At 38.3% G+C, this 23,305-nt stretch overlaps 1 protein-coding gene across 4 annotated transcripts in view; it reads right to left on the bottom strand.

Annotated features, from left to right (window-relative positions):
• Window positions 1-318: 318 nt before the first annotated feature.
• The window catches only part of MTM1 (myotubularin 1), a 42,342-nt gene continuing 19,355 nt past the window's right edge, over window positions 319-23,305 (bottom strand). The window contains exons 6-15 of one of the 4 annotated variants that reach the window (XM_041396445.1): window positions 18,513-18,596; window positions 16,898-17,047; window positions 14,939-15,127; window positions 11,981-12,166; window positions 10,748-10,954; window positions 7,132-7,224; window positions 6,179-6,292; window positions 5,686-5,862; window positions 3,570-3,656; window positions 319-3,444 (exon numbers count right to left, since the gene is read on the bottom strand). In XM_041396445.1, coding sequence (XP_041252379.1) covers window positions 3,280-3,444; window positions 3,570-3,656; window positions 5,686-5,862; window positions 6,179-6,292; window positions 7,132-7,224; window positions 10,748-10,954; window positions 11,981-12,166; window positions 14,939-15,127; window positions 16,898-17,047; window positions 18,513-18,596 — 1,452 coding nt within the window. In that variant the 3' untranslated portion in view covers window positions 319-3,279. Of the gene's footprint in view, window positions 3,448-3,569; window positions 3,657-3,719; window positions 4,995-5,685; window positions 5,863-6,178; window positions 6,293-7,131; window positions 7,225-10,747; window positions 10,955-11,980; window positions 12,167-14,938; window positions 15,128-16,897; window positions 17,048-18,512; window positions 18,597-23,305 lie in introns of those variants that run through there. The other 3 variants (XM_041396442.1, XM_041396443.1, XM_041396444.1) reach the window with 3 other exon arrangements.

Here is a 23,305-nt window from a genome sequence, read left to right as displayed (position 1 = left end):
CGCCTTCCACCGCCGGCCCTGCCGCCGCCGCCGCTCGCTCCATGGTTCCGGCCGCGCCGCCGGGATGGCGGGCGGTCTCCCGCCTCTCCGCAAGCCCGGCCCGGCCGCCACTGCCCAGCCCGCTGGGGCCCCGGCAGCGCCGAGGGCTGTCACCTGGCGGCGGCGCCTTCCCAGAGGCCTCCGCGCCGCGAGGGTGGGCGGGCGGCGGGGCCAGGCCGGGCCGCGGAGGGCCGGGCCGAGAGAGGGCAACTCCCGCCCGCCGCCCATTCCGCCCCAGCAGGAGACGCGGCAGGAAAGGGGCTATTGGAGGCAGAAGAGTTCAGCACTGACATCTTTATTTTCCCCTCCCCGCACATACACGGCAGACGGATGATGTTCACTGCTCTCCCCCGACCCAAGGCCTGGCACACAGGGCCGGGCTCCAGAGCAGTCCCGCGGCATCCAAGGAGAGCGGCCGACATGGTTAGTGAGGAAGCGGCAGTACGGAGGAGATCCTGCGCTGTTACAGATCGTGTTTTCTCATGCATGACAGAATGCTCGCTGCGACACAACACCTGAACTCAAGGCAGAGGTTAACAATACATCAAAGGAGGTAGCACACAAGTCATGTCTTAGGTACAGTCATAACTGATGCTGGGGGGAAGGGTAAGGCATGAACAAATAGAGAAGGCATTCAACAAATAACCTTTCTAAATAAGTAACAGAAGCCCAGCACAAAACCTAGCTTATTCTCTTCATGTCCACGGAAGGAAGAATACAAAAAACCTAAACTAGCATTCAAAGACTGACATTTCTTATGGGCTATTGGGCATTCATTGCTGGTGATGCTGACACCAGCTCTGCTCTTTCACCCCTCCAAGAAAAGGCACTCAGCGCCTGCAAGTCCCATCTTCACCACCTCAGAAGCTTCCCCAGGTGTGCTCCTGGCAGGGAACGGTGTGCACAGAGGACAGGGGGTCTGTGCAGAACAGCCCAGAGCGCCCAGTTATGGGGGAAGGAGAGAGATGTTCTGCTAGCATTGATAAATTTGTATGCCTACATTCACAAGTAGTATTTTCCAGAACATACTGGATTAAAATCACCTTTATGTTGGTCTCATATGTAAAAACAATTAAAACACTTATCTGCTGACTTGAAAAATTCCAAGTCCGCAGAGAGCCATGTTAGAGAGCTTCAAAGACAAATTCAGCTGAAGACTAATACAAAGTAATATGTAATGAAGTAAGTGCAAAAAGATCCTTTCCATTACATTACACTTTCCAAAATGTAACAGGTTATCATGTAGTGTTTACACAGTAAAAACTATTAGATTTTCAGAACTTTTTCACACCGCTCACAGATGTCACCAATATGTTAAACTCAAATACAGAAATTTTAAATATTCTAATAAAAATAGCGCTTTTTTTCTTTAAATAAACCACAAGTAAGTAGAAGGCAAATATACCAGAGTATGCATAGCTTTCAAAATGTAAAATATATTGTGAACAACTGAGTATCCTTCTTCATTTATCTGATGTAATGAATCTTAACAAGTCAAGATTGGGGGACAACATTGTTATTTTGGATACACATACTGGAGAGCGTAGATGGGAGAATGAAATTTAGAGGACAAAGGTCATATAATTCTGCATATTTAGAACACACATGCTGTATGCTCTGAACTTCCCTGAAAACACAGTGCAACTCAGTGCATATACTGAATTAAATCCAGAGGCAGTATATTTTTATTCCTTTGAAAAAATACTGTTTTAAATATTCAATGTCCTCTAAACTTTGACTTATTTTATGGAACTATACCTTTAAATTTAGTTTTCATATGCAAAATATTTACACTTTATAAACTTGCAGAATTTCTAATAAACTATATTATATACACTTACACAAAACTTAATTTATATATAATCCTATTATATCTTGCAGATCAAAACTCACCACATGTACAATAATTTACAATGACAGAAGCCTCAAGCATCAAAATATCTCCTTTAAAATAACAACATTAGAGTCCTTTACCGATTCTGATTTGCAGTATTTCCTGGATTGCTTGAACTTATGTGATTAAACTTATGTGAATATGCAAAATTTTAATTAAATATCATGAGCAAAGTTTGTAATGTCATAAGAAATGCTTGCAACTATTTAAAAATTACCTGAAAGGAACAAGTTTAAGATTTACAAAAAGCCTCTGAAAGGTAGGCTTGAAACTAGAGCTCACTTGAATGCTCAGTATAAGTGCACACACTATATGCAAATCTTGGATACTGAAGCCCCTTAAATACTTTAGAATTAATTTGCTGAGCAGGAGTTAAATTAAACAGTAAAGTATAAATGTACAAGTTTTCAAAATTATTTATAACTCAGAATTTTTGTCTACTTTGGTATAAAAGCTCCTTTAAACAGGCACATTTATTTTTAAAAGACAAACAGAAGCTTTAATACTATGGCTATTGCTGGATATTTAAGCTATGTCTCTGTGGTTCTGTTTTTCATTTTATAAACCTTCTTTTGGAAACATTTAATTCTGTATTAATTCAAAGAACCAATACTGCCCACAGTGATAATTTGTACTGTACTTTAGTGCTGAACAGCTAGCCCAAACAGAACTTTTCAGAAACCAGTGCAACTTTCATTTTTTTTTAAATAAAATCAAATAGAATAAAAAAGTTTCTTTTATTTTGATATCTACTGAACTATTTGAATTTTTTATTTAGAAGCATATCAGTGACATGCCTTCCATATTTCTGTTTATTTAAAAAAATGAAAATTTGGAATTCTTGGGTAATCAGAAAGTTTCAACACTTCTCTCTGACATCTTGCAATATAATTTATTTTTCTCTCATGAACTCCATGAATGTACTCCTAACAGGAATACAGACATACCTAATTTTATACCATGTCAATATTCCTATTGCCATTATTGTGTTTTTTCATGACATGTAAGACTAAGCATGAACTTCCTTAGAGAAACATGACCTAAAATGTAATAAATTAAAGCATTCTTATGAAAACAATAAATCAATTTCATTTCAATTGTACCAGACCTACCAAAATAACTCTTAAAGCCCTCCATAGCTATGAGTTGATTAATAATGTTCCCAGTCCACAGGTTCTGAAAGGCACATAATCGAAGAGCTGGGTTTGTTTTGAAGTCCTCCTCAAATGAAGACAGTCTAAAATAATTTGTGTTAGGACAGTCTAGTGTAAGGCATTAGAATATTCCTCTTTATAATCTATGTTAAGCACCACTTGCTATTACAGTATAAGAAGCCAACATTTTCTTCAAAAATGTGTTTGTACTTGGGACACCATTTGTGAGGGAGATGTTGATGAGGCTGATGAATTGGATATCTTAGAATTATTTGTGATCTGAAGCTCTTCAAGTCTCCTGATATAATCATCACGCAGCGCAAGGAGCTCCATGTAACGCTGCTCCACGGGGTTTGGCTGCTAGGAAGAGATCCATGTTAGTCTTAGCACTTCAACTGCTTGTACACAGGCTGCTCGAGTATCCAGGGCTTCCTGGCAGGTGTAGCAAGTCAGAGCTAAGCAGAAATACTCACTGCTGTAACCTGAGAGCCCTCTGCCTTCCAGCTGTCTCCCCCAAAGTCCTTCTCTGCACAAAATTGTCCTAACTCAGTAAAATCAGCCACCACTTCCTGGAACAGATTTTATTTTGTTTTCTACTATTGTGTGCGAGATAGTTACTCACATAGTTACTCATATACCTTGACCAATGCTTTTTTCTTGACTTACTAAATGGTTTTAGAGTCCAGAAGCCAAATGTCTCAGCATCTTCCCTAAAACACAGTGCTCAGCCAGATTATTTTAGCTACACAGATCAGATTAAGATCCATGTCTTCAGTTTAAATAACTTCTCTCACTGATGAAATTTACTTGAGTTTTTGACAGTTAATTTGCAACTTAGTTAAATAAACAAGTGGAAAAACTTTTTAAAGTGAACTCTCTAAGTAAACTTGCATGTGTTTAAAATCAACTGCTCTGGCTTTCAGGAGATTACTGAGAAAGATCTTTTTAATGGTTTCCACTTCGAGTTTAAATTCCTTTTAAGACTAATGAAACAAATGGAAAAGAACTATTACAAATGTCCAAAGCAGAGAGAGAGCTTTAAGTTTACCTTCAGCTGAATATACCTGTCTAGAAGTTGTTGCTGTTTCACAGTTAATTGCCTGTAATTCAAAGCTATCAGCAGTGGAGTCCCAGCAGCAAATGGCTGAACACCTCACCAGTTCAAAACCAGTTCAACCAGCACTCTGAGATGCACCACTCACTATGCACCCATCTGAGGATCATGATGAATGCTGGGACAACTGTGGAAGTTGGAACAATGCTGAATGTAGGTACTAAGATGACTGCTGATGTAGGATAACAGTTTTGCTAGCAGAATATAATTCTAAGGAATGGCACTAAGGTCATCAAAAAAATTGTTCAGGTCACATGTTCATTATTCAGTTGCTTAAGTGATGATGAAGCATAAATTTCATGTGCAGAAAAAAAGTTGCATTTTGTGTACAAAAATGGTGAAAATTAGGGACCAGTAGTAGCAGCACGGAATACTGCCACTTCGGTTTGCATTTCCAAGGAGAAACTCCTGCCAAAAAACTCTCCCAAATAATGGCAAACCGCATTTTTAAGTAGATCTATGGCTAATTTGCATGTCTTATAATCCTTTATTTTCTAAAATAAATCTTTGCATTTACCTTTTGCAAAACACCCTCATCTTTCACAACAAGTAACAAGAACTTTAAAACCAGGACTTCCAATTCCAATAGGTAAGGCCAATGTACTTGTAAAAAGCTATAGGAAACTGCCAGGCTTTCCTGAAGCCTCTGAAGTGCTGTAAATAATACAGGAGATCAGCTGTGCAAAAGGAAGTGTATTGCTTGAAAACTACTGACTCATTCCAAGGGCTGGACTGTGAAGACTGCTTCTGTCAAACAAATTGCTCCTCTATCTTCTACTCAAATCTCCACAAGCTGTTAAAAAGGACAAAAAAGTCTCTATACAAAAATCTTTATGTGCCACATGGTGGAGATTTTCAGCAAGACTAACAAACACTGAGTGTCCATATGGATTAAAAACACAGAACTGAACTATGTGTCATTTGATAAAAGCTTTTCTAGACTTGCAATGTGATCTACTTGTACAATTTTCAATAAAAGCTTTCATCCACAGTGTAAACAATGCTGGGTCATCAATGTTACATAAAAATTTAAATCTTAATGTCAGTACATATAGCTTTGAAAGAGAAAGGACTCAACGGTCATTTCATTTGTAAATTGTTTCATACCCTCTCTCAGAAAAGGAGAAAGACCAAGCAAATGCAACTGTGTTTGTGTTGCGAATGCCCCAACTCTTCAGGGATCAGCAAGCCCCATTTCTAAGCATTGTCATTCAGGATTTAATAGCATCAAATGCCCTTAGACATGTGTCCAAGAAAAAGGGCTAGAAAGGGCTCAAGGATGACTTGCCACTAAACAGAGAAATAAGTTCAATGAGCTAAGAGAGAGCTAAATAATTATTTACACTTTTTTCCCTCCATCTTACAAATATAACATTAAAAACCCGAACAGATTACAGGCACTGCTCTACAAGTCAGTTAAGACACAAAATCCTCATTTCCAATGTCTAAGAGCATTTTTTGTACGTTACAGAGAACTGACTTACTTGCTGCCGAATCCTGGGGTTCCACCTGATGTAGTAATTAACCCAGAGCTCTAAATGCCGCATGCTGGCTACCGGATAGAGTGCTCGATTTAGCTCTTTACTATAAAAAGTATTGGTGTATTTAGATTTTTCACTGTTTATCAGAGACCATAACGATAACGTTTTCTCAGTCACTTTCTACAATGAAATCAAAATAAGAATAGTAAATATACACATAAAATCAAGAAATCCATCACAGAAGCCGTTGTTACATTCCAAAATTAATACACTTCTGGTTTACTTAGAAGCATAATACATTACTGTATTATAAAGATTCCAAACCCAGTGCTTGACAAGTATTTTAGTGACTGCATGGCACTATTCTATAAGAAAAAAAGCCAGTTCAAAATCACTGTCTGCAAGGACTATAACCAAATACAATACAACCAAAATATTTTGCAATCACCTAGAGGAAAGACAGCAATGCAATGACACAGTCAGTGGTGTGACTAACCTCTTTTTCTCTGAGGAACTCGCTGTTGTACAAGAAAGTGCCAAACCGGCAGCTGTACAAGTGATCCAGGATTGTAATCAGGAACTGCTCATTGAATTCAAAGGCCGTAGGAAACTAAAACCAGGAAAGACAAACTCATGGTTGACATGGAAAACGTAGGGGGACATGCACATGCCCTGGTTAAAAGGCTGAAGGTAGCATTCAGAAGTGTGGATACATCTACAAATCATTTTTAAGGTAATACTTTAACGTACTTTATATAATGTACTTCAACTTTCTCAAACTAGCCACTGAAAAATCTCTTCTCAAAATGTTCTACCTAGCTTTAATTTATTTAAAAAAAAAAAAAAAAAAAAAGTACAGAATGGTTACACATACACTTTTACTAGCAAGACAGAATAAGATCTCTTCAGTGCACTCTTACAGTCCAGCACCATACAGGAAAATAAAGGTCCTGATCCTTACTGATCCTTAGCCCTAAGTGGACTAAGTTCACTGCTTTGTTTCACTACTCACTAACATTACAATGTTTAAATCACAGCACTCAAAAACTCCCTAGCTTTCTTTTTAAGCATAGATAAAACAACACACCTCCCTGCAGTTCAAGGGACAGTTTCACAAAATGGTCAAACAAAACAAGAGACACCATTAAAATGTTGGGTGCAATTCCTGTAAAAGCTTTCTGCAGGGTATGAAACATCCCTCCATATGTGTCTGAGAATCCCATATCCAGGAACACCAGCCATGCCTGCACAGCCAGTGCCATGTCCAGCAACGTAACAACAGCCTGTATATCACTTTCACAAAAGTAAATACCTTTTTTTTACTACAGGTCAGAGCACAGGGGTATGCTGTCCTCTTCAAATACTTTTTTCAAAAAAAAAAAAAAGACGTAGGGTTTTAATTCAGTAATCTCTTCACACTGTTACCTTCTGAAGAACAACACCACATACCTGTTTAGACATCTGCCACACACAATCAATAAACTGGAGAAAGATGGGTGATCTGTCTGTATCAGCATGGTTTTTATCACCGTGGCCTATTCTCTGAAATGAAGCAAAGCAGCCTCCTGTTAACTGAAACATGCTATTTTATGACAACAGACATGGTTTCTTATTTTGTACTAGAGCATTAATTCTTTTGCAATAAAGCAACCCACTGTTATAATTTCAAAATTAGTCACTGCACCAAGGAGAGATTCAGATATTTCAGAGAAATACTGCAAAGCTGTTTCAAAGATGTCTGAAAAATATTCCTAAATGATAACTGGTCCTGTTATGAAAACCTGCTGATTATTAGACAAGCAGAACTGTTGAAGCATCCATTACTTAAATAATCAAGACATATTCTGAACTTCATTTACATGGTAAGTTGCATACTTTGTCTTTCTTTTTATTTTAAGCCACTGCAGGACCTAGATCATCAAATTATCCACACATTATCATCTCTTTCTCCTCCATACTTGAACCTTAACATGCACCCTGAGGTAGTAGGCAAACATGAACAAGATCAAAAAAATATTCATGTTCTTGACACAAAATTAACAGATTGGTAAAGTCTGGGTGAGCCCCTTATTCTGAGGTGCTCAAAGTAACAATCAAAGGAATTTGCCCCACAGTAGATTTGGTAAAAGCTGTTTTACTTCCTTTTTACATTTGATAGCTGAGAACAGGTAAGAGATTCAGGGAAAAAGAGTTTCTTTTCATTCCATAATTCTGTTTGAATGTACTTGCTGGAGGAGACAAAAGAAAAGCAGGTATGTTGACCTAAGATGTTGTCTATCTGCCTGTAAGATAGCAAGCTTAATGCCTCAAGGGCATGAAAAATCGTAAGAGCAGTACACTACTCTGTACAATGGCTTGCAAGATAGTTTAAAATAATAGAATTGAATGGGAGGAAATAGAGGGAGATGAGGAATTGCAGCTGAACTCAGTCAACAGTAACAAATCACTAGAAAAGGGCTATAAAGAAGAAAACCAAATTGGTTTCCTTGCTCTTCAGTTTTCATGGTTTGAAATACTCGTTATCCATTAAGAGTCATATATGTGTTTAGTAAGAAGTGAAAGTCTGTCCACTTCCACTATAGTTAGCAGTTTCAGGATGTCTAACTATTTCCCATCTATAATTATGTCTTACATTTGAATGCATAATTAGAATTAAATTCCACATAAGCAAATTTATCATCTGGAGAGTGCACTAAATTCAGCACACACAGAAGTTGGGGTAGGGAATTCTTTTTCCACAAGAAAACTTATTGCTCACCTCATTTGACATAAAATATGGAGATGAACTATTAAGTAGTCTTCTATTTGGTTATGTGATATTCAATAATCCAAATTGCACCCCTGGCATCATAAAAACATGAAGCTTGCACCAACCCAGACAATGTAAGTAATGCTCTACTCTTCAACTCCCTACTAAAGGGAAAATGAAACAACAACAGTTTCAGGGATGAGGTTCAGAACTGCTCTAACTGCACTAAGTATCTAGTTCTCACTATTCAAAGCCATAATTCTATCACATAATTACCAAGCTAAAAAGGACTACGAATTATCATAATATTTTCTTTTTTTCATTATAATTTTGTTATCATAGAATAGTTAAGGTTGGAAAAGACCTTAGGTCCAACTGTTAACCCAGAACTGACAAGCCCACCACTAATCCATGTCCCCAAGCAACACATCACCTGTCTTTTAAATTTCTCCAGAGATTGTGACTCCATCACTTCTACAGAACAATCTGGAAAAGACTGACCTTCACTATGAGCTAAATAAGCCATCAAATAAAAATTTACAGTACTCTCAGATTACAGCAGATGGCTAAAGAGCGACTTCAACCATCTCCAAAGATTGCTACTTGACTGAGCAAGTCAGGAAAATAGCAGTTGAAGCAAAAGCTACTACTTAAATCCTTCTTATTGCTGCTACATTGTCAGACATGAACCAATGGACTGAGTGAATCATCTGGAAGGGATGCCAAGTCCTGCCTCACTATTTGGAAAAAAACATCTGTTGAGGGAGAACAAAATCCTTTGATTATCCAACTAAAATGAATGGTTTAACAAAAAGAAACATAGATCATTTGAATGTATTAATAATGATGAAGAAGACACAGATCTCTTTCTTTAACCTCTGTGGTATACCATAACACATGTTTGACCAAAAGTGCCCTAGTTATACCATCTAATTTTATCTGCATCCTGACTCTTAACTTTTCGAAGTACCAAATAAAACATGAGAATAATAAGTCAAGCCTCTAGCTTCACATTTTCCTGTGGCTGTACCAAGACAGAATACTTAAAGGTTTATAAAACATATCACTGCTAAAGGACCACAGGTAAGTACACAAAAAAACCAGACTACATCGGCTATCACTCCCAACAGCCAAAATACAAACCTTCTAAGCCTCAAAGCACCTTCTGAATGCCAGATCAAAAACTGCCACAGCCTACAAGCACATGTAAATGGTGAGGTGATTTATGCTGAGTAGCTATACAGGGATTTCCAAATGACTACAACACTCTTACACATTTGCAAATGTAAAATGGGCATGAAACACACAGGTAGGTATATTTTTCCATTTCTTGATTTTTTTCCATATTGCCTATTTTCCAAATTTTAGCAATATTAGTATCTTTAGAATATTCCACTAGGGAAAAAATATCCATGCAAGTAACTTCAGTACTGAAGTTGTAGAAACTTTCTTACTGTGAATTACAGGGTTCAGCTTCAACAAGCAACACTGTTGTAATGTTTATAGTAAGTAACAGCACAGACTCCATGGCAACCTAATCTGTTCCTCCAGGTTCTGTCTATAGATTTCCTGGTTAAATGGTTAGCTGCCACATTTAGAAAAAGTTCCACTAAGACTTTGAAAAGTTTTCTAACACAAAAAGGATGAACAGGGTCCCTTCCAATTCAGAATATTCTGTGAATTTTCCGTGAATATGATTCACATAACCTGTGAAATATTAAGGACTTCCTATGGAAGCAACTACTTGAACTGTCTGAGTTTCTAACCTTCTGCCCAGAGGACAACTGAGCAGCACTTGAGCCAGCATTACCAATAACAGCCTCTTGGGAGCTATTACAAGTTTAGAATATTTGGGAATAGCATGCAAAATCTCTCTTAGAAGACACTGGCCAGAGTCATTCATCTGCTCCTTGTGACAGTCAAAACAGTCCAAGGAAAGAGTGATGGAGAACCTCATATCCCAGCTTTATCTGATCTTCAGCTGAAGAATTTGAGAGGACACAATTTTTCTGCCTCCTTATTTTCTTTCTGCCTTTATAGTTTCTCAATAACCACAGTGACCCTAGCAATTCTGTGCTTTTATAAGGATGCAAAGGACAAAATATGAGTTCTCAGAGAAAGAATAGCAAGAAAAATATTGATCAAACCGGTCAAAACCTAAAAGTTCTGCTCAGTTTACCTGGAAATATTTTAAATCTACATTCAAAAATAATGGAAGGAATTCTCAAACCCTGATGCAAAGTGAGCAGTTTAACACTGGAAGCCCTTCAAAAAGTTAGTACTACACAGTCTTTGCAAGCGTCTTCTAATTCTTACCGATGCAAACTTGTGTCCAAAGCTCATCCACTCTTTTTGCAGCAGAACTTCAAAGCCTTCGATGGTTCTGTAGTAGCTGTCCAGCATGAGCATGGCCAGGGAGGTGAGCTGAGCCGTGCGGTCCCAGCCGTCGCTGCAGTGAACCAGCACCGAGCTCCGGCCCGACGACACCTTGTCTGCCACCTGAATGGCTCCTGTCAGCACGAGCTGGCCAGGAGCAGCACACACCAAACAAACAAACAACACAGCTTATTTCTGCTCAAATGACAACACCAAGTTCATTTCTTTGTATCTGAAATAATGCTGTTTCTATAAAAAAGACCTGAAAAGAGCAGTGTAGTTAATTGGAAAAGAATTTTCTAGGAGATCAAGTGAATTTCTTGCATAAAAATAGAGAAACAGATTGGTTCCCTAATCCCTTAGTAAGATCAAATTCATCTCACAGCAAATTCTTAAAAAATGGGGCAGAAAACAGTAACCTTGATAAATCAAAGAACATAAGCTGCTTTTTCAAAGAAAGAGGGGATTTACCATAGGATATACTCTCTGAAAATTCAGTGTTATTTCATTTGACTCCTTTATTTGAAATAAATGACTGAATTACCTCAGTTGTTGGAAAAAGGAGCTTGCGCCCTTCTAATATACTTATTTTCCAAATATTAAATTAAGGTGAAAATTTTGTTAAGTAGGATTCATTACATAATACTCTAATTACTTTTGCACAGCTGTACTTGAGGCAAAAGATCTAAAGGTCAACTAGAAAGAACACTGGTGAATTACCAGCTTAAGTATTTTATTTGTGCTACCAGATGAAAATTACGAAAATTACAAATAAATTTACAAGGTTTATTTACAAAACCATAAATCACAAAATAAAGTCACATAAACACTGACAACTAAAGTATTTACTAATATCTCACAATGACAGTCATCTGCAGGCCTGTATTCAAAATAAATCAGTTCTCATGCATGTAAAGCCAATCAGACTACGAATGCATTCTTCTACTGAAGACTCTTGAGGCATGCAACACACGCTCAATTTCACCTACTGTTGCTTAGTTATGAGTCTTGTAACATATCTAAGATTAGTTGGCAATACAGCCCACATTCAGGAATGTTGTTTTTGTAGTCCAAGTAGTTTGATGTGTTCTAGGACTACTTCAAAGCTTAGCAAAGAAAGCAAGTATGATATGACAGATTTGGACAAACATCTTTCAATCAAGGAAAAGTTACCTTTATATGTTCTAACCAGTGGGTTGATTCCAGACTTGACAACCAGTGTGATTCTTCTACATTAGGAAAAACAATGTCCTTCAGCTTCTTCAAAGATTCCCGCATGACATGAATGTTATGAATGTCCAAGAAGGAAAGTTCTGCATTGGGATATGCATCTTCACCTTCATATCCTCCCCCAGTTGCCTACAAGCAGGAGATCTGAAATTAACTTTAGTGATATGTACACTCTTTTCAACAGAGCAAGAAAGGAATGAATGTCATTTGACATGGAAACAGACAGTGATAAAATGTTTGGCCAAACAAATTTGAATTTAAGAGTTCAGTTAAGAATAAGATACCTTTAATTTTAAAATTATGTTCAAGAATCTTAGATTCTGTCTGTAAGAAGTAAATTAGCTTACTTTAAACTAAATTTTCTGAAACTAAATTTTAGTGCTGCAGACTAAACACATATTTGGACTGTTAAGATATTAAAGAGCCACATAAGTAAAAAGTCTCTTCTGCTGCTGCTCTTTCAAAACATTTCACCATCACCACTACAAAGGATGTGCCTGGTCACAAAAGGAAGCAGAAAACCCACACATTTTGGGGCGCAAAACCACCGACGAGACTTTCCAAAGATAAACATGAAATTGTTTGGGTTGGAAAAGACCTTTAAGATCTTTGAGCCCAACCATTAATCCAGCAGTGCCAAGCCCACCAGTAAACCATGCCCCCAAGTGCCACATCTTTTAAATACTTCCAGGGACAGTGATTCAACTTCCCTGGACAGCCTTTCTACAAATAAAATTTTCCTGATATCCAATTTAAACTCTCCTGGTGCAACTTGAGGCCGGTTCCTCTTGCCCCATCACGTGTTACTTGGGAGAAGAGACTGACCCCCACCTGGCTACAACCCCCTTTCAGGCAGTTGTATAAAGTGAAATGGTCCCCCTTGGGCCTCCTTTTCTCCAGACTAAACATCACCAGATCCCTCAAGCTCAGAATGCTGCAAAATTGCAGCATTTCCTGCAGACAGCAAAAACATGCCATAAATTTGGATAAATATATTTTGCCTTTATATGCAATTGCAGCCACCAGCTATACATCAGACAAGTGCCTAAAGCACAGTGTAGCCTTTCCCCATGAGTGCCACCTGCAGTGCTGTACAGGAGCACAGTATCTCTATTCTGTGCTCTCTCTTTTCTCAGATGTGGGGTTATTATCAGAGCTGCCAGGCTCTACAGTGAAAGAAGCAATGAGTGTATTTTTCTCTTTCCTATGATTGTTATGAAGTCTTTATGAGGAATGATTATAATTTCACCATCAGGGCTGCTGCAGCTCCTGACTGTCTTGACCTATGTACAAGGAACACAGCAGTGCATGAGTAGCACAGCCCAAAATTTTGCTTAGACAAATCTTCACAGCTGTTCGTACAACATTTTCAGACCTGATCAACATTGATTTGCACTTTTTATGTCATTCTCCCTCAGACCCAGAAATGTACCCTGCTGTGCCTACTGCTCTGATTGAGCATTTCATATTTAGATATATGAAGAATTAATTAAAACATGTACAATGTTGTCTATAAGATATTACCTTAAATTTTCTTGCAATTCTTGGACTAACTCAATTTTTTACCTCATTTGTTTCAAAGATGTAACTAACAATCTTTCCACAAGGCAAACAGAAAGATGACATGCTTTGTTCACCCATAAAAATTCAGTGTGCAGAGGATAATGGGATTTGTACAGATACATGCAAACAATTGAGGCTGACCCTCAAAATACAAATCATCAGGTTAAAACAGCCCCTAGGACAGAGTTTCTGAAAGAATGTGTGCTATACACAAACACAGTAACAAAGCTTAACAAACTACATTCTGTATTATAGACAAGGTTGTACTGGTACAAATAGGTGCACCTAACTGCACAGAGCAAGCTACCAGTATTACTGCCCCCCTTGAATTATTATTGTTATTCTAGAAAGCAACTTAACATTTGTTACACATAAGCCTCTTACATGCAAGCAAGTTTTACCATTTCATATTCCTTTCAGCACAAACACTGAAGAGAACTCATTTCACTAAAATGGTGTTTGCTTTGTTCCACAAAACTATTTGGAAGCTAGAATTCCTTCTCTCCAGATAAGCACACTCATCATTTCACTCAGGTCTCAAACCCTCTTGAGCTTAGCTCTCATGCTCTTTGTTGTGCAGACACACACCTTCACTAGTAAGTACTGAAGAGCATGTCTCTTTATGTGTGTTTGAAGCTCCATGACTAAGAGACTATCCCCAGGTGTGGCACATTCTCTTAAGACAAAAGCATTAAACTTGTCTTCTTCACCATCACTCCCTAATGTGGTTTTTGCATATAAAGATGGAGCACATCCATGTCTACCGTGCTCCATGCCAAAAACAACATGGACACAGTGTACTGGCATTCTTTGAGCTTGCCTAAATAATCTAATCCTCAACAAAGTTGAAGGGGAAGCAGAGGAGAAAGTAATCCACAGGCATACCTTTTCTTCCTGACAAACAAAGGACGCCTGTCAGTGGGCTTGGCTTTATGCACACATCCTTTCTAGGATGGAATTTTCCTAGAGCATCTGCAGGTTGCGCAAAGGTGGCCTGTCATTCCAACAGGGACATGTTCTACACACTAGCCTACAGTCACCTCCCAGTGCAGAGTGGAGTCATGCCCAACTTCAGTCCCATGCTAAGAGCTGTGCTTGGCTGAGAACTGACACGGTAAAGTCTGGTAATGTGTCTGGAAATCTACATATGGTCCTGAAACTCTGCTTAGGGACCTACTTTAGACACTCATGTCCTTTCATGGCCTTGAGCCTCAGTAACTGATTATGCAAATTTATCTATATTAAGATTACTACTTTTCCCCCAAACCTCCTGACAGAAAACTGTGAAATCTCCTCCTCATTCTCTTCAAAACTAAGACACTAGAAACATCTGTTTACCTTGTTTGCAACGGCATTGACATTGGGCCTTGCATCATAGATGGTCAGTTTGGAGATCTGCCCGTTGGCCTCCCTGATGATATCAAGGTATCTTTCATCATCTTTGTTCCGCTTGCCGCTCATTCCAACCAGGGGCTGACTGCAGCGCATGATTACAGCTTGGGTCTCTGGATGAATCCATGAGAGAACCTGGCCACATGGCAAACACACAGCAGAGGAAACTCATTTTAGTACAAAAATCATAACTTAAAGCTATATTCTTTAAAATACACAGTATGAAAATTAACACCTTTCTTTTTATTTCTTCAAAATACAATCTCTTGACATCTCAACTGCTTCTAGTCTCAAATGATTCTTCAAAAGAGTTCTGTTACATATTTAATGCTTACTGAAATCATACTTACCTATATAATCCAATGTATTTTAATATTTTCCTACAAGCCTTAGGTTACACAGATATCCTTAAAAATAAACTAGTAACAAACACAGCAATCTCTGCGGAAACGAAAAACAACTCAGGAGAATGAATTGATTGTAGAAATAGTGATTAAGATACTCCAATTCTACAAGAACAACTTTTCCCTTTTTTTGGATAAGGAAGGGAAGTCAAACCTTCCTGCAGTATCTTGAATGTTTTCTCTTCTCTTTAAAGCACATTTTGTTCCCCAGCCCTCTTTACAAAGAGAAGGCACTGGAGCGAAGCACATGCAGTCTTTGTTCAGAGCCACAGAGGCCTTGCCACAAAAGACAGGTAGCTGCCCAGGGAACAGATGCAGTGCCAAAGATTAAAGATAAGCAAGAAACCCAAGAAGCAGGCAAAAAAATGCAATTTCATTGTTGAAAAATATTAATAAATAGTATTCTCACCCACTCCATGTGTTGTGGGTTACAGAGTGAAAGAAGATCAGAATTCAAACAAAAAAAACCCCAAAATCCAATCCTCAGAAAGTGCTCATTCCTGAGGTGTAGATCAGAAACAAGATCTGCCAGGGGTGAGGGGGATAGGATGAGTGGCTATTTCTTGACAAGAATGAAATGACTATTTAAATAAAATTACTCTTACCCAGGTAATTACTCACTGTGCAGGCAAACCAAAAGGCCTGTCATGAATTTTGAGGTGACAGGGATGACACCATTAGGTTAGTAGAACTAAATGCACAGGCTATACATTACACATATGTATTCTATGCACATTATATACTATACAGATATATGTGTGTGTATATATAGTAAATTTATAACTGTAGACCTAGTCTGTTGGTAAATACCATATCAAATAAATATCTGTCATACTAAGCTGTGCATCTGTTTGAAACTGAGATTCCAGGCAGCTTTCCAATACTGTCTAAGAATCCAGCACATCTTCCAAGTTTGCCAAAGGGAAATACCAGTTAAAACAAGTATTGGGATAGAAATTATTATTTTCTAAGGCACTGTAAAGAGCTGATATACAAAAAATCTCTTATCTCATAGAATTTTCATTACAGAAACTCAAGAAGTCAAATGGGTTTCTCTTATTCTGCACATTAAAAAGCCCAAGAATTCACCAAAGAGACTACGCTTGAGGTCTTATTTTAGGACCAACCAGTAGAACTATGTTTAAATGCCATGTGGTTTGCTTGCAGAACATCATTTGTGATTACTTTTCATGGGCATTCAGCAATAGTAACCAGTGCATATTGCAGAAAGACTCATTCCTCATCAAGGGAAACTGCACTGCTGGCCACTGTTACTGGGCAAGCCAACTTAAAACCAATGGAGCTGTCGTGGGTGATGGGGGGAAAACGGAAGTGTGGTTTGCCCAAGATACCAGTTTCAAGCAGTGAAAACCACCAGCCAATCAAAACTATTTTGCCACAACCATTTCCAAAAAAAAGCATCCTCTGCGTCACATTCAGCAAGAAGTTGTCTGGATGCAACTTAAAACTGGCTACACTTTCAGGCTAGTTCCATACTCACTGGGATTCGATTTCGGGACCTAAAGGCAGCAACTTTCTTGAGATCATCATCTGTTGCGTTGTAGGGCACGACCAAGAGCGACGGGTACGTGTCACACAGCCCGTAATGCTCGTTAATGAAAGTCACCCGCCACCGCTCGTTAGGCAGCCCCTAAAACATAACATGATGTTATCCAATGTATTTTTGGCTGAACAAGTAATAATTCCGCTTCTGAATTTTACATGACATTATGGCCACATGGCAACAATTTAACTAAGCACCGTTTCAAAGGAATAGAAGCAAAAAAGATTACAAGACCACACAAGCCAGCTCATTGCAGATGGATTCACAGCCTTAAACAGCTGCATACCCATATGCACACAATTCTAGCCTTACAGTAACTCTCCAAACAATGACTGAAACTAGAGATCTATTTCTTTAACTGTGGGTTTGAGGAAAGAAAATTGCCTTCTCTCCTTGCCTAAAGCTCTGCTTTTCCACCTTCCCTGGTGAAGAGAGACTGTGGAGGAGAAAGTCTCACTGTAACTTTTCTTCCCTGTAGCCTGGTGCCTAAAGCTCTGCTTTTCCACCTTCCCTGGTGAAGAGAGACTGGAGGACAAAGCCTCACTATAACCTTTCTTCCCTGTAGCCTGATACTACCATCAGGTTAAAAGTAAGATTCAGGGTAACTTTCTTATAGAGAAAGAACTCCTAGTTGCACTCTGAGCAGTAAGGCATTTCCAGGAGAAATACTGCTAAGTCCTCCATACACACACGGTGGGGTTTGTGTGGGTGTTTGCCTTTTTTACCTTTTTTGGGCCTTAGGCTTCTAAACCATGAACCAAAAAAACTACGGAGGTTAAAAAAAATTAAGGAAGTTCTTACTGTTCTCTATTTAATTTTTTGTAAAGTCGGTAAGATTCAGGGTAACTTTCTTATAGAGAAAGAACTCCTAGTTGCACTCTGAGCAGTAAGGCATTTCCAGGTGAAATACTGCTAAGTCCTCCACACACGCATGGTGGTGTTTGTGTGGGTGTTTGTATTTTACCTTTTTTGGGCCTTATGCTTCTAAACCATGAACCAAAAAAAACTACTGACGGTAAAAAAAAAAAAAAGGAAGTTCTTACTATTCTCTATTTAATTTTTTGTAAAGTCATACTTTAATTATCTAACAGACATTTAAAAATTAAATTCCATCCTCTTTCATCGATATTTTCCAAGATCACATACAGAGCAAGGAAGAATACTGACAGACATCTGTAATTTCTGTAAAGCAATGCTGTTTCTAAAACAAGCTGGTTTTTTTTCCCCACTTCATTTTGGGAAGTAGAACAAATTCAGTCCAAGTTTAGGACACTACAGTTACAGATTTGGCACATTCTTCCAACCTCTGCTCACTTAGCAGTGGCACATTGTAAGAGGTGTCAATAAATTCCTTCAGAGAGCAAAGATTACCTTCCTGTGACATTCTAGGTTTTTTCAAAGGCTCAAGTGTTTTATTTCTTTCCTTTACCTTTCTTCAAGCTGCAATTCCATCCTCTCCCAACAGCTGATAAGAGAAATGTACAAACAGTAATTCCTCTATGCAAGCTGGGAGATGTGAAAGCACCAGGCAACAGAAACTGTAATAACTCACCTGTCTCCTGTATTCAGACATCGGGTTGTACACCATCCACCCATTTTCAGGAAACTTTTCTTCATTTACAAAGGCAAAAAAAGGCTGTAAGATATATAAGAAGCTTATTACACCAAACTCTGACTGCAAATAGCAAATATGAGGGCTCATCATCAGTTATACCCTAATGCTCTCTACAAAATAGGGCTGACTGCTCCACGGCAGCCCCATTCTCTCCATTTATATCTGGTATGTGAAACACTATGAGGCAAAGGACAAGTAACAAAAAATACAGATCTGGTAATGAAAATAATGAAAATATGACAACAGTTACCAGGTAACAAAAAGAACAGAAATTATAAAGGTTAACAGGTTGGATTTTTTTTTCTTTTTTACTGTCAGGAGATTGAAATGTTTTAGAATGGTTTATTTCCCATATTTTACATTGTCACTCAATAAACTACTGTCTTCTGAACAAAATTCTCCAATAAGCACAGGCTCAATTATAACATACAACATTAGATGCTAAATTCAAAATGGAAAAAGGTTTTAATTGCTATTCATTGCCATTAGGAAGCAGCTGCCTTTCTGCATCCCCTCCCCAGCTAAGCAAGGAAAAACTTGTGGTCTAAGCTGCCAAGATTCCACCTACAAAGGTCCAGAGAGAAGGCAATTCTTCAAACCTGCAACACCACGCCCCGCCTGGGAGGAGGCTTTGAACCTTAGGAAGGCTCTGGGCAACTCTGCTGAGCCAATAAGTTACTCTGCTTTATACACTGAACAGTTCATATCAAAACACAAAACTGAATCCCCCTCAAAAGGAGAAGTTTTTTCCTCATGTAGTTCAAGTAAACAAATATTTTAAACGTTACTGCTCATTCAAGATGCTTTATGTAACTAGTTTTGCAAGCCAGAATTTTAAATTAAATCCCTACTTTAGAGCAAGTGCACTCATTGGTGAGTTTGCAGAAGTAAACAATACATTCCCTGGTTTTATTTTCTGAATGTCTCTACCATTTTTAAAGAAGTAGACCTTCAGTGCAAATAAACATTACAAATTCTTTTTACTACGTGAACTGCTATCAAGTGGTAGGGAGGGAGAGATGAAGAGGTGGACATCTACTCTATTAGAAAAAAACATACCATGAAAAGTACATGCAAATATCAGAATTCAATAAAAACTTGAAAAAGGTTGTTTAATTGCAAACAAGGAATACAGCAAAATGGGAATATCACTATCTGAAACACTAGATGCAACTGATTTGCTGAACTATTAATAAACAGCTACACACAAGAACCATCCCCTCCTCCCAAAGGAATTTGCTATATCCCAAAGAGCAACTATGCTAAGAATTCACCAAGGACTCAGAGACAAAGGAGAATCTTAGAACAGTATGAAACAGAAACACTGGAATCCTAACAGGTCACCTAAAATATGTCTTGAAGGCAGGAATAAGTCTTTTGTTTAAGTTCCTACTTACAGCAAGTTTCCTCATAAGAAGGTAAAAAATTACCCATCTGAAGCCCTGGTAAGCAAAACTCATGAGTTTATTACAGTGCACTGTGATAGCTGGTACATAGAACAGGTTTTTACTGACAAAAATAAAAAAAGGTGTTGTTCTGAACTAAAAATAAATGGCAGCTATGCTGCTCATGTCACCCACAAAAAAACAATCCACAAGACATCAGAGGGAAAAGTGCATTTTGTTTTCATCTTTTAAAAAACAGGGTTAAATTTATTATGCATAAGGGGATGGATTGAATCCTTTTGAAAGAACAATGTCCTACTATGTACAGCATGATTCATTTAAAATGCTTGGCTACAGCAGCTTTACCACATCTGCTACCAAAGCTCACAGTCATACAGCCCTTAACTATTTAAGTGGACAATTATGCTTCATCAGTTTTGTTGATATTTCAGGTAGTACAAATTCTTCCTATGTTGCTCAATAAAAAAAAAATCATTAGTAGAATAGATCAACCAGCAAAAACCTCAAGTCTTAAATCAGAGAAAACTACAATGAATGCAAAGGTGTATGGAGCAAAATTTGGACTCAGATTTTTATGTGAACAATTCAGAGAAAACTCCTGCATTATACTACACGAGAATAATATTTTAAAATTACCAATCTCTAAAATCCTGATGACTAAAAATTATTTTTCTTCTGCAAGCACTGACTAAATTTCAACAAAAGGTTGACATACACACACACAATTGGATGCGCACCATCGTGTACAGACTGCACAGTTCATCTGGTGACTACTGAAATTCTCACTCATTGTACCAAAAGATTAAAGATCTGAATTCCATTCCCACCACCCTCAATAGCTTCTCAGACATGACTTGAAACACTCAGTGAAGATGGCTTGAGCTTTAGTCCAGCCTAATTGTGGAGTCTGAAATACAGCAGCATCCCCACCCTACCTTAGGCCCACTTTTCCCAACAAAATATACAATTATTGCTCTTATGCTGTCATTAAAACAGAGTAGGAGATACACAAATGCAATACTCTACATACAGTTATACTCAATTCATATAGGTCTATTTAATTTCTAACTACAGTTTACTTTACTTGACTGTAGCAAGCAACCCACATTTATAACCATTTTATTATAAGAATCATAAGCTTAACATAAGATATATGCTTAACTACAGCTACATTTTCTGACCTGTGTCAGTACAAGCCTTATTTAGCACATGTTTGGACATTACTTCCTTTTACTTGAAACAAAATGTGATAATGAGCAATAACAAATAATTTCTACTGAATAACATTTTTGTTGAATTGGGTATTTTATTATTCTAACGCAACCAAACTGATAAACCACATTATAGTGAACAAGCAAATGTGATAAATACATTATTTAGATCCTAGAAGGGTTTGCTATAGCTCAGGTTAGCTTCACATCTGCACTAATAACCCACATATTTATACTTTTGTCCTGAATAATCCAAGACTACAGATTAAACGCAGCATGTTCGCATATTTATGTCTTGATTAACTCAATGCTGCTGAAACGTTCACCTCACAGTGCACAAAATCTGAGTGCAGCAGGCAAATGGAACAGAAATAAACATGAAGGAGACATTATGCCATTCACAATATACCATGCATAGGTTCTCTTTATCACCTGATGTGATATTTGAGAGGTGCTATCTTAGTAAAATTCCATGGCTTAGCTTTTTGCGGATACAGGCTCCTTCACATCAGAGCCCTCACACACACATTGGCACGTGGGGAGGGAAGCAGGGAGGTGCCAGCAGTGCCCACAGGCAGTGGGTACAGACCAGCTGGGTGGGTATTTATAACTTCAGATGCAGAGGGCACAGCAAGGTCGGAGAAGAGCGACATGAGCAGCGCCTGGCCCTGCAAGGCAGAAACCCTGCCAGCCTCCCTCAGTGCACCATTATTCACACAGCAAAGCCTTTCAAATACCACAGTAATGAAAGGCTGGGCAGTTCTATGCCTTCTTCACACATCTTCCCTTCAAATCTACGGTACATCCCTCCTAGATCCTCCTTCTCCCCAAACAATACTTTAGGTACTCAGAGTCTCCACCCTGACCTCCATTCATTTTTTTCTTCCCTCTACACACACTAAATTCCATTCCTTTCTCTCACTGTGAATCCTGCCTCTCCAACAAAAAGCTTTTCTCTGCATCTCCCGCTGCACAGTCTATCTTCCCCAGAATTAAATCAACTGCAGCCTCATCAGATGTGTCCAGATTGGAGTGGAAATTAGAAAAGAACCATAAAATCTACATACAAGAGATATTCAGGCTCAGAAGAATACTGCAGTAAAATAGAAGTGTGTTTCACTGTGGATTTTTTGAGATCATGAATAGGTTTTTCAAAATCAAGACCATATATTCAAAAAGCAGAACTACGGTTTTGCACAGGTGCACCTGAGACAACTCTGCAGTAGTTTGGTTGGGTGCTAAGGACAAACAGCAGCACGAGTTTCAGGCAAACCACCTGCTCAACACTTCAGTGTTTCAGGCAGCAAGCCTGAGCTGGCATCCCCCCTCTCAGCACTGACACTGGCTTGCTGAAAGCTACTTAAATAAAAGACAGATTTCCCTCAAGTTATACTGATTATTTATCTCACATCTTGAGTTCAAGGTAGAATAATCTGCAGCCACTTCCAATGCAATGATCATGTCTGTTCTAAGTTTGATGGACATTAATACTACATGTCTGATGGAAGCCCATCAACTCTGATTAGTCTATCAATTAATTTAAAATAAGTTTGTAATTCTTTTCACCTACCACAAGAAACAGAAAGAAGAAATCTAAGAAAACATTAAGCAAGTAAGAAACCAAGAAAGTGTAGTAAATCACCACTCAGAACACTTTTTGGGTGCAAAGTTTGTGACTTTTCAATACCTATAGCTGGCAAAACCAAGCAAGACTCACTATGCAATAGCTAAGATTTTTTCCAAAAGCAAATTAATAGCCCCTGCACAAAATGGAAGTAGGGATTTCATTGCAGATCCACAGTCTAAAAGCAGATGACTACTGCTTCAATTGAACAAGAAGGCCACTACACTTCAAAAAAAATCTTTCAAATCTTATCACATTTTTAGTAAGCTACTTTTTATGCTTCACTGTGCAAATAATAGTTTACTTCCTCGCAGGTGTTAACCCACAATTTCAATACTGTCTCTATTTTTAAGCCTTCTACAGACAGAGTGCTTGTCTTTAACATTCAATTTCTCCTTCTCATTTAGTGCACAAAAATAATATGTAATACATTGTAGCTCAAAACACAACATTGTTCTGTGAGGTAAAGGAGAAAGCATCTGCAATCTG

Source organism: Onychostruthus taczanowskii, unplaced genomic scaffold (assembly GCF_017590055.1).
Source record: "Onychostruthus taczanowskii isolate IOZ18803 unplaced genomic scaffold, ASM1759005v1 scaffold13, whole genome shotgun sequence".
In the NCBI taxonomy this organism is placed as follows: Eukaryota; Metazoa; Chordata; class Aves; order Passeriformes; family Passeridae; genus Onychostruthus; species Onychostruthus taczanowskii.
The sequence above is the reverse complement of the archived record's forward strand: the minus strand, read 5'-3'. Positions and strand labels throughout refer to the sequence as shown.